This window comes from Hakea prostrata, chromosome 7 (assembly GCF_041222555.1).
Source record: "Hakea prostrata isolate BN-2017 chromosome 7, UWA_Hpros_2, whole genome shotgun sequence".
In the NCBI taxonomy this organism is placed as follows: domain Eukaryota; kingdom Viridiplantae; phylum Streptophyta; class Magnoliopsida; order Proteales; family Proteaceae; genus Hakea; species Hakea prostrata.
Window position 1 is genome coordinate 33,191,625 of NC_142606.1, and position 10,617 is coordinate 33,202,241.

The 10,617-nt window shown below is 38.5% G+C and overlaps 1 protein-coding gene across 6 annotated transcripts; it reads right to left on the reverse strand.

Moving 5' to 3' along the window:
* Window positions 1–1,059: 1,059 nt before the first annotated feature.
* On the reverse strand, window positions 1,060–9,558 carry LOC149010918 (filament-like plant protein). Of its 6 annotated transcripts, none has more exons than XM_089162603.1 (6): window positions 9,278–9,558; window positions 8,900–8,956; window positions 8,228–8,390; window positions 5,804–6,002; window positions 2,261–3,594; window positions 1,060–1,694 (listed from the first exon to the last, which is right to left on the reverse strand). In XM_089162603.1, exons 3-6 carry the CDS (start codon window positions 8,336–8,338, stop codon window positions 1,257–1,259), a joined length of 2,082 nt encoding a protein of 693 aa, XP_089018729.1. In that variant the 5' UTR covers window positions 8,339–8,390; window positions 8,900–8,956; window positions 9,278–9,558; the 3' UTR covers window positions 1,060–1,256. The 6 variants fall into 6 exon arrangements, with proteins under 6 accessions (XP_089018729.1, XP_089018728.1, XP_089018732.1 ...); XM_089162602.1 differs by lacking the exon at window positions 9,278–9,558 and adding an exon at window positions 9,174–9,241; XM_089162606.1 differs by lacking the exon at window positions 8,900–8,956 and having other exon boundaries at window positions 9,282–9,558.
* Between the last annotated feature and the right edge of the window lie 1,059 nt (window positions 9,559–10,617).

Here is a 10,617-nt window from a genome sequence, read left to right on the forward strand (position 1 = left end):
TCTTCCATTTTACTAGAAATTATTGATGCCCCTTATCATTAAGCTCTATCTGTCAATTAATGACATGATATCTTTGTATTTTTTTCAAAAATCATAAAATAACCCTAAAGTTTTTATTACTTATTTAGCATTTATGTCATCTCATCATATTCCTTTAAATCCAGAATGACTAGATCATAAGGACAAAAATGATATTCAATAAAAATTTTTTAAATGATATTCAATAACTTTTTTTAAATGAAGATAATATCCACTTTTGACTTTTTAATTGTAAGGAAGGGTAAATGAATATTGCATTACTCAAACTAAACACTCTTTTAACACCATGAGAAGTGATGGGTCAATAATAATTTTATAAAAAGTGCAGTTTGACCAGTAAATTTTTTGGTCAAAGTACTACTTATATTAGACTCTCTAAATCAATACTATAGGTGTTAAAACCAAAGTTGATAAAGAAATGAGGTGGATTTTATTTTATTTTATTTTATTTTTTGGTAAGAGAAAGGAGGTGGATTTAACCACCACACCCTCGACAAAGAACTTTTTCGACCATTTTGCCAAATAATTTGCACAGAGGTTTGAAATACTTCTAACAAGCTCACAACAGACAAAGAAAGGAACAATATAACTTAACAAAACTCCCCAACAAGACTCTGACTCAGACAATCTAAAAATTGGAATTACCAATAAAGGGCCAAAGCCACAACTTGGCAATCTGAGGCACCACTACATGCTTGACACACACAACATAAAATACAAACCAATTGGAATATTCAAGAACGAGAGAGAGAGAGAGAGAGAGAGAGAAAGTTGAAACTTTGTGATGTAGAAGAGTTGGGTCGGCTGGGGGTTTGGCGTAGTTGGCTCGCACATTGCGTGTAGTTATCTAGAGGTCGACTCGAGAGTTCAAGCCTCTCTCACCCCATAAGTTGAACTGTTAGCACAATTTTTGCTGTAGATGTGAGTCAAAGCTTGAGCAAGCAAAAACAATGAACACCTTAAAGATGAAGTCCGGGGAACCAACAAACCTTCCTTTCAAAGTTAAGCTGCAAATTGCAAAGAAATTGAACCACACACAAGCTATTTCAAATGGACATCCATAAATCTTAGTTTTTCTTTTCTTTTCTTTCTAACTTGAATAAAGTGATACCAACTACCAGAAGAGATACCAAATGGACTAAAATTTAGTGTTAACAAACAATTAATTGAGAATTGAGAATTCCATTCATTAAATAAATAATCCTCTGTTCTACAAACTAAAAAGCCAATGCATCTTCAATCTCTGTTTCTTTTTGCTGGTTTTCTACATGGGAATTGCTTTTACTCTGAGAAAATAATGCCCCGAACCCATTTCGGTGTTTCTCTAAGGCAACTGCATTGTTTATTGAAAAGGCCGATGAAGATGATCTAGCCAATGCTGGTGATTCCCCACCTTTACCATAAACAGGACCAGAGCCATCACCAAGTAGCCTTGAAGAATCAGCTCCAGTTTTACCTAGACTAGCATCAGTAAAAGGTACTTTAAAAGGCTCTCCTCTAAGTATGGATGATCCTCCCATCGCAAGTTCTGGTGACTTCTCATAGTCAATTAGGAAATCTTCCAGCGTAGCTATTGATTTCAACTGTTGTCCAAGAGATGCAATGGTTTTTTGACACTCCGCTAGCTTTCCTGCCGCCACGGCCAACTCCTTATCCTGCATAAACAAAATTATAATCAGTAAAACAAGCGTTATGATTCGGGAACAAGTGTACCTCAAATAAAATCACCTATGCATGGCCAGTTTTTTAACTGATTATGACAATCCTTTTATTTTTGTGTCAGTTCCCACCTTCCCTCAAAGTCCCAAATGATCTTTAAACTTATCTTCTTATTTCCCCTGAAGACCTGGTCACACCACATATCAGGCAATTGGTGGGCAAAAATGCAGTTCTGCACTAGGTAACAAATACTGTAACCCAAAATAACCAGCCCATAAACCATAGGCAAGGTGGTCTACTATTTAGTTCTATGCACAAATCAGATGGAACCAGTAACCTCCCAGAGTACCCTTTCAGTAGTCATGGCAACCATTCAGGTTTTGGTTGTGCATGCAAGTGTTTGTTCATGTGTTTGTGAGGCAAGACACAGCAACATTAGGTACAAGACAAGAAAATTCTGTGGGGGAAAAAAGTCCTCTTCATCTGTTACAGAATTTTGCACCGCATGAGTATCAACAGAATATCATAATTCACAAATTAAAACATGTAATGAAAGACGTACCTGTTTTATCTTGAAGCTGCCATTGGAACTCATTGCTCTGCGTACCTCAGCTTCACGTCTCATTCTAGATAGCTCATCCTCCGACTTCTGACACTTAGCTTTAAGTTCAGCTGACAAAGCATGCTCCTTCTCAAGCTCTTTTTCTAATGAATCTATCTTTACATGCAAAGTACAGACTTCTGCATCTACACTTGAAAGATGTGTTTCCACTTCTTCTCTTTTTGCATTGGCAGCAGCTGCTTCTAGCTCAGAAGCTTGCTTCAATTCGTTCACTTGATCTAGCCACCTTTGCAGCTCCACTAACTTCTCTTCATTTTTCATTAGTTGACCTTGTGATAACTCAAGTCGACATTGGCACTCAGCCAAAGCTGCATTTAGCTCCTCTTTCTCTGCTTCCACCATCTCTAGCTTCTCTTCCAAGTCAGACGTCCTCTGAATCATTGCCTCAAGCTCAGCCTTTAATGTGCTATCTCCATCATATTGTCGATCTGAAACAGCTCCTGACTCAAGGCCGTGTCTTGCACTCTCTGATTCAGGCTGGGCAGCAAGCCTCTCCATTTCAAGGAAATCATCCATGAGATCAATTTCTACAGAAGAGGACATGAGGTTCCCAACAATGGCCTTATCATTCTTGAATTGATCAAGCTCAGCTATTAAAGCTGATGCCCATGAATCTGAACAGCTTGGCTCACACTCATTCAGCTCTGACATACTCATCTTGCGATTATCAGCCTCAACTGCAAGTAATCGCTCCCCACTGTCTGACTGGCTATCTGTCAGTGATTCAACATAAATTGAAGAGGCAGCAGTCGACTTGTGATCATTCACAGAGGATGTTTTTCGAGATGTAGCTCTTAGTCTACGGCACTCTGCCTCGAGCTTAGCCAACTTCTTTATACTCTCCAAATGTTGCTTGCTAGCAGTTTCCGCTGCTTGGGTGCTGAGGTCTCGTTCCAGAGCCGTAACTTCTAGCTCCTCAACTCGAGCAAGAAGCTCCTGCTTGAGGACAGCATTTTCTTTCTCTGCAGCCTCAAGCCGCAGGCGGAGGTGAGGATCTTCAGAAGCTCCCACTTTTGCAGCTTCAACTTGGATCTGGAGCCCAGCAAGCTGGCTCTCAAGCTCAAACTTTGAAGACTCCAATTCACGGGTTTGCTTGGCAACAGCTTCATGGATCTTCCGCTCTTGTTCTTCTCTGGCCTGACGGAGCTGCCTGACACACTCCTTGAGGGCACCATCAAGATGACCTGCTCGATCCTCAAGGGCTGAGTTCTTCTGTGTAGCAGCATCTAGTTGTTGCTTCAAGGATACAGCTTCATTTTCTGCCTTTTCCCAGCCTGGCATTTTGGAATTCCAAATAGAACAACCAAATTATTATCATACAGATTACAAAGATTAACAGTTAACAAATGCACAGAGTGTGTTTGTGTATGTCTGCATGTTTGAGCTAGAGAGCTTCTCACTTAGAAGAGTTTACAATCAAGGTAACTTCATCACTAATCCCAAATTAAAACACCAGACCCAAATTGTTGCCAGATGCTTTTCCCATATTATGAATCAATTCCCTGTAACATGAAACAAAAGGTCTGGATAGGAGTGTAGGACTTGACTTCACTTGCTATCTGCATATCTACTTAATCTTTCTTTCAAGACTAACTCCTTTTCAAAACAGAGCCTTCACAAGAAAGACCACTAAAATGCTTATGGGGTCAAAAAATGGGAATGGATGACAGGAGGATGTGAAAAAGTTGTATTCCATGAACATTATAGATTTTAGAAGAAGAAAGTAGCAAGAGATTAACGGAAGTTGCAACAAATTATTGAATTCATGGAAGAACAATTTATATCGTATTTGGAGGACAACCAGAAGAAGCATCAGGATCTAGGGAAGGCTATGAAACCCATTTGGTGGGCCTCAACCTGCAGAGAATTCTGGAATTGTTAGTAAGTCTAAATCAGCAGATGACAGTTTTATACAACCCATTTTTATGGGTTGTATAATTTTTTAGAAAATAAGATGCATTTTTAATGGGCCTGAAGAAAAATAATTCAAATGTACAGAAAAAAAATTATGTAGGAAAATCTTTCAAAAAAATGACAGGTATCTGATTATTCTCTCGTGGTCACTCGTATCCTATGCCAGATAGAACACTGACTTTCAGGAATGGTCTTCTTTCAATATTATTTGCCCTTTCAGCCCGATTCATTTCGCGTAAGGCAAGGATCCCAGCAGTATTCAAGATAGTGCAGACCACCTCCAAAAAGTCTGTTTGTTTGAGATCCCATTCATCAAAGTATTAAGTCCAGGGTGAGAGAATAAAGAAGCCAAATGAGAACCCATACCCCTATCTGCAAGTCACCCATTTTAGGAGCAAAGTAGTCATGACACCTAGGCGAGCTGAAGCAGTGCCCAACAACTTCTCGTGGCAGCAACATCTTATTGAACAAAGTAGTTCTAAAGAATGCAGGGATGAGAATAAAACTTGTTTTCTTCAGTTTAAAAGAGAACAGAGTTAAAAGTAAAAACCCATTTCCAGTTTTGATTTTATGTGCAAAGACTAAATATGACTTAATAGTGAATAAAATATTTCAAGAGACAGAAGCCTGATGCATATAGAGATTTCTAAGGCTTCATTGGAGGATCAGATGCAGTGACTCTGTTTTCTTCTTCCCATCAACTGATTTTCTTCTCCCAGCTTTTCCTTTCTTCCACACCAATGACAAAGCTGCTGCTGCTTCATCTCTTCTTCCTTTTCCCTTGGGTCCCCCCCCCCTCCTTTTTTTTGGATCCCATTTCCAGAATACTTTTTAAGTTAAATTACCTAGACAAAATAGCGACTGCATTTTCTTGATCCTCACAGACGAGTTGGGATCACCTGCCCTCAAAGGTATGCTCCACCCTCTCCGCCACACGATCAGGTGAGGTCCCACCTCTGAAAGCAGACAAGATGGGACCCCCTGAATGTATTGTGGGGGTGGGTAGTGTTATACACTACCCTCCAGGAGAGCAAAACCTGACTCCTCAGAGACCACTAGGCAATGCCTTGACAAAGAGAGAGAAGAAAGAGGAGTGTGAAACCTTTAATTTTTGAAGGTTTGTGAATGTTCAATAATGATATCTCAAACTTTGGGCAGATCAGTCGATCTGATCCAACTACTTACATGGAGAGTGAGGTTCATAATGAATCATTGTTGACAAGGCATCACCCAAGTCCCCCAGGCAACCCTGCCGGACGATGCCTTTGAGGTGCCTAGGTGTCACCCAGGCATCAAGACAATCCCTTGGACTTGGGATGCCTAGGTATCACCTGAGCATCCAGGAAATGCCTTGGGTCGCCTAGGTTCCTTGAAAACCATACATTTAAACCCTTGGACACATGCTCACACATGAAGAACTTCCCCCACACCCCATCCCAGGAACATATAATATAGGTCTATTTTTTGTGCCCACATGTATGCTTTTAAGAAACGCAAGGCCTATCAGTTTGTTATTTTCCTTCTACTGATGCATAAGAATTAAGAAGAATGAAGCAACATCAATACTACCTGCAACAGCTTCTTCTGCAACTTTAGCATGCTGCTTCACCAACTCCTCTTTGGCACTGATGTTCAAAAGTGCAGCCGAGAGTTTCTCTTTCAAACTTCTCACATCATAATTAGCATTTCCACTACCGATAGAGACCTTGGATGTGACCTCTGGTGATTGAGTACTATGATTTGGAGATGCCCTTGATGTGTCCTGGTTCTTCGGAGACAGATTAACCATTAGGATTACACCAACAAAATCATAAGTCAAAAGGATAACACCTATGCAGAACACTTACATGAACCAACAACAGCCAAAGATAAATGATTTGGTTTGAATATGACATGAACAAGGAGGAAAAAGACAACACCAAACAAAGAATGAAAACTGAGAAGAGGCAGTGGAAACAGAAGACATAAATTCCAACATACAGAATGTTGACCAATTCCAGTACGAAGCTCCCCAATATGTGGTTTCCTGTCATTTTTGTCTTCAGTGGAAATTCCAGTACTCAATTCATGAAAACTCATGGTTCAATTGGCTGTTCTCACCAACATCCATTTCCTCTGACAGGGAAGAACCCAAAAGTATCTTTCAGTGGGGAGGTTATTGTTCACATTTAATCGATATATTAGCTATTGTAGTAACATAAGGCAGTTTGGGTTTCAGCAATTTTCATATTCAGTTGAGTCGGTACTGCTTTAACTTTTTGAGAAATATTTGTCTTAATTTTTATTTCCTAAAAGAGAAGTCAAGGCATGTTACTTCTGAAGCCCCCTGGTATCCTGCTTCTCACTAAATTAAACATCTTAGGGTTTTTCCAAATCATGTTGGCAGAGATAGAAGAAATTTTACTATTGAAGACCAAAAGTCCTAGGTATCATAACATATAGATAAATTGAGCACTGTTGGGGTAAGGCTGCATAGGAAAGCTGTGCCACTCCTGGACTCTGCTTGTGCAGAAGCCTTCAGCACCAGGTTTGCCAAGGCATTTCCAAGATCTCATGAAACTCAGTATTTCCTGTACACCTTCATATCATACTGAAAAAACAATAATTTAGAAAAGGGAGGCAGGAACAGACAAGTTGCCCCTTATTCACAAAGGTAGGTTTGAAATATAAAAAGAAGACACCATGGAAAAACACATAAAGTCTCATTTCTGGTGGGCTTTAGTCAAACTGAAGAAGGCTCACTGATTCTAAGGTTCAAGCAGCTAAGACCAGGAAACATGTCCAATATTAAGACTAATTAACCCATACCATGAAGGGATTTCACAATTTTGGTTATCGGAAATGAGATGTCACCAGCAGACTCATTCACTGATGCATTTTTCACAAGCAGAATATATGCATTCTAATAAGTGGATTCCGCTCCCACCTCCTCTTTTTCCTTGCTTGCATGTACACATAAACAAGCATTTGAAGCAAGCTCTTTGAGCACTTGCAGATATCAACCCCAGTCCCTGTGGTGAACAAGTCATCCATTTTTTGCATTTAATCTAGGACAACATAAAGAACAAGCAACCAGTTGTGGTCCATAATTGCAATTTACTTTGTATCCAAACACATGGATGTCTTGCAAACAACACCAGTCTCCCAGTAGCTTGTGGAGTTTGCTTCCAAAGGTAGAAAGAAGCTTCTGAGGCCATGTCAAAGTTACCACTTCATGTAAAGATAAACAGATAAAAAGAGGAGAGAGCAAACAAGCAAGAAGGAAGAGAACAACAAAACTTTCCTTCAAATTAAATTAATAACAAAAAAATATTTCTATCCATTCATGCACTCATTTTAAAAGTTGGCAACAATTCAAAAGCTTGTACTGAGGATTGAAAGTAACTCCTTAATCCCCTTCTTTCCACATTGAAGGGGGAACGTAAATAAAATTAAGATCCTGGGTACATTAGTTACTTTAAAAAATATATTCTCTTAAGGAAAATCTCAACAGTTACTAACTTAAACAACAAATTCCCAACAGCATAAGAAATGAGGGATTCGATCTGAAGTATCAGATTACAGTCAATAGTTACACTGGGGAACTGAAAAGCAGCCTGAGTTATTTTCTCTTTCTTAGTTTGACTCATAACATGATTTCAGGCAGAATGACAACCTGTCCCAGATTATGAAGAGACTTAAGGGTGTAATCTGTAGGTCTGTATGTTGTACACAACCAAAACAAAAAAAGAAGATTGCACAGTTATGTAACAATCAAAACTCCTGATGCATACACAGGTCAAATGGATTCCTAAAAGTGATCTTCTAACAAGCACCTCCTTTGGGAGTTCTTGATGGACAGCAAAGATGGGCAAAGAATGACTAAGCACCTCTTTCTAACAAGCAACATTTTTCATAACATTGGGGTGGAATCCCAATACAATCAAACTGATAACATACATTCAAGAGCAGAAGGGGTAAAATCTAAATCTCATTAAGGAGTTAGCCACCCACCTGATCATCAGATAGTCTTTCAGAATGAGAAGATATTGACCCTGAGCTTTCTGTTTCGCCAGGACTCTTGTCAGAAGACTTTCTCCTCCACAGCCAACTCTTGCGGTCCATCTCTCAATCCAATAGTCCAGCAAAAACCACAAAAGCTTCACAAAAACATCATCTGCACACACATTCCCACCATTGTTATAAATGAATCACGTACACTAAAAAGCTAAGCTACCAGATCTCAGTAGAACCAAATGACACCATAGAAGGAAATGTATAGCCCATAGGAGCTCCAAACCCTAAAACCCTAATCTCTAACTCTTTTACAGAGAAAGGGATATTGTTCATCATTCTCCTAGCTTCGCTTCAAATCTACCCCAGAAACCATCCAACCTCCGGCGAAAATATACCCTTCTAAAACATTGATAATAATTTCCTAAGGAAATAGACAGAGAAAGACAGGTTACGCTCAAGAACCCAAGACTAACAACAGTAGCTCAATCCATATTAAACTGGAAAACCAGAGAAAATTGACTAGATGAAATGCAAAATGACAACCAATCCATCTAAGCGGAATCCCCGAATCTCAAGAGAACCGAAAAAATAAGGAGAAAGTTAAAACGGGGAATGGAGAAGGAGAAGACAGTGTATAGGAAACCAGCAACAGCTGTAAAGAATGCATACCTCGTTGAATACTCAGAATAGCAAATACCCAGCAGAGAAAAAGATCCCAATAGTGCGCTGCCCATCAAAAACAAAATACCCAAAGAATTTTCTTACTTCCCCCTAAAATCTAAACCGAGCAAGATCATTAATTAAAAGATAAAAACAAAAGGGTATAAACAGGGTAGGAAAAGAACTGACCCAAATCAAAAAACTTTGACTGGGAAACAAATCAAGCCGGAGATCAGAAGGAAATCCAGTAAAAAAAATATCGAAAGAAGAGTAGGTAAGATACCTATAGAAACAAAAAACTCGCCATCAATCTGCAGAATGTCAGTCAAAGACTCAAAATGCAGATGAAGGGAGATAGAAAATGATGGTTTTTAAAATTAATTATACCTGCCTTCGTTTTCAGGGTTATTCCAACATTGAAACTAGCACAAGAGGAGAAGATGACCATGTGAATGGAATAGAAGGAAGTGTTAAAAAGTGAATTTTCAGCTTTGCTTTCTTATTCAAATCGGGATAGCGTTGTTCCCGCCCATGGAGAACTGAGCCCTTCTCTGGTGCACTTTTTAATCTATTTGTATTTAATTGCTAAATTTGCACAAAAGGAACATAAATAATTTGCTGCACTGTTGCAGAGAAGAAGAACTCTCTCACTCTCTCCTCTCTCTCTCCCTCTCTTTGTGTGTCCTGGCTCCACTGTTACTGTTGTTTGTGTTTGTTTTTTCCTAGATAGTTAAATGCTTAGAGAGACAAAACACTCCAAACAGTCCATCATTTTGAATTTCCCATCTAACTATTTTTTTCCTGGTTGAAACCACTCACTCTTAAAGTCTTGACAATGTTAGCTTAGTATTACAAATTTGCACAGTTACGGTTCGTTGAATTAAGAGTGTTAATCATTACCAAAAAGTTTGATAAGAAAAGAAAAAAAAGTCATTACTAAAACGAAAAAAGTTAAGGGAAGTTTTCATTATCATCTCCCGAGTTATCTCACGGCATTAATGTCTTCTTTTGAGTTATTCAACTTATCAGTCGGACTCTCTAGTGTTAATCGTTAGTTTTAGTCGATTCTTACATATCCATTTTCATTATTATTCCTCACATCCTAAATTTAAAAATATTATAATAGGCAATCTTTGTTTGCAAAAATAAGGTAAAAAAATATATATATGTGGGTCCCATGTGTAGTGGAGTGAAAGAGAGAAAAAAAAGGAAAAAAAAGGAAAAAAAGAGTTTTGTGAAAAAATAATGGTGGTGGGTCCTATTTTTTATTTTTACCAACTTTTCCACAAAATTCAACCAAATATGTAGGGTTTTAAAATGAATTAAAGTGGGAAAGTTGAGGTGCCAGACAAATTTCCTAGGCCGTTTGGTTACGAGCAGATTCAAAAAGAGATCAAATACGACCAAACCGAGTCAGATCGAAATTAACGTGGTTATTTGAATTTTTGAAATGAAATTCAGATTTATTTAAAAAATATTTATGAATTATGGTTCAAATCTTTACGCTGATATTATGGGTGAAATCCGGTTTCACTCATACCCATAAATCTACGATTCACGTTTTAGTGAAAATGTGAATTCTAGATTTCATGAATCTAGGGTTCCACAACCAAACGTAAAAATTCCATTTGTGAATCCAGAGATTTGAAATCTCTGGATTCGCATAACCAAACAGGCCCTTAAATCAAGCAATCGAACAATCTACTATTTTGAGATTTAAAGGAAAA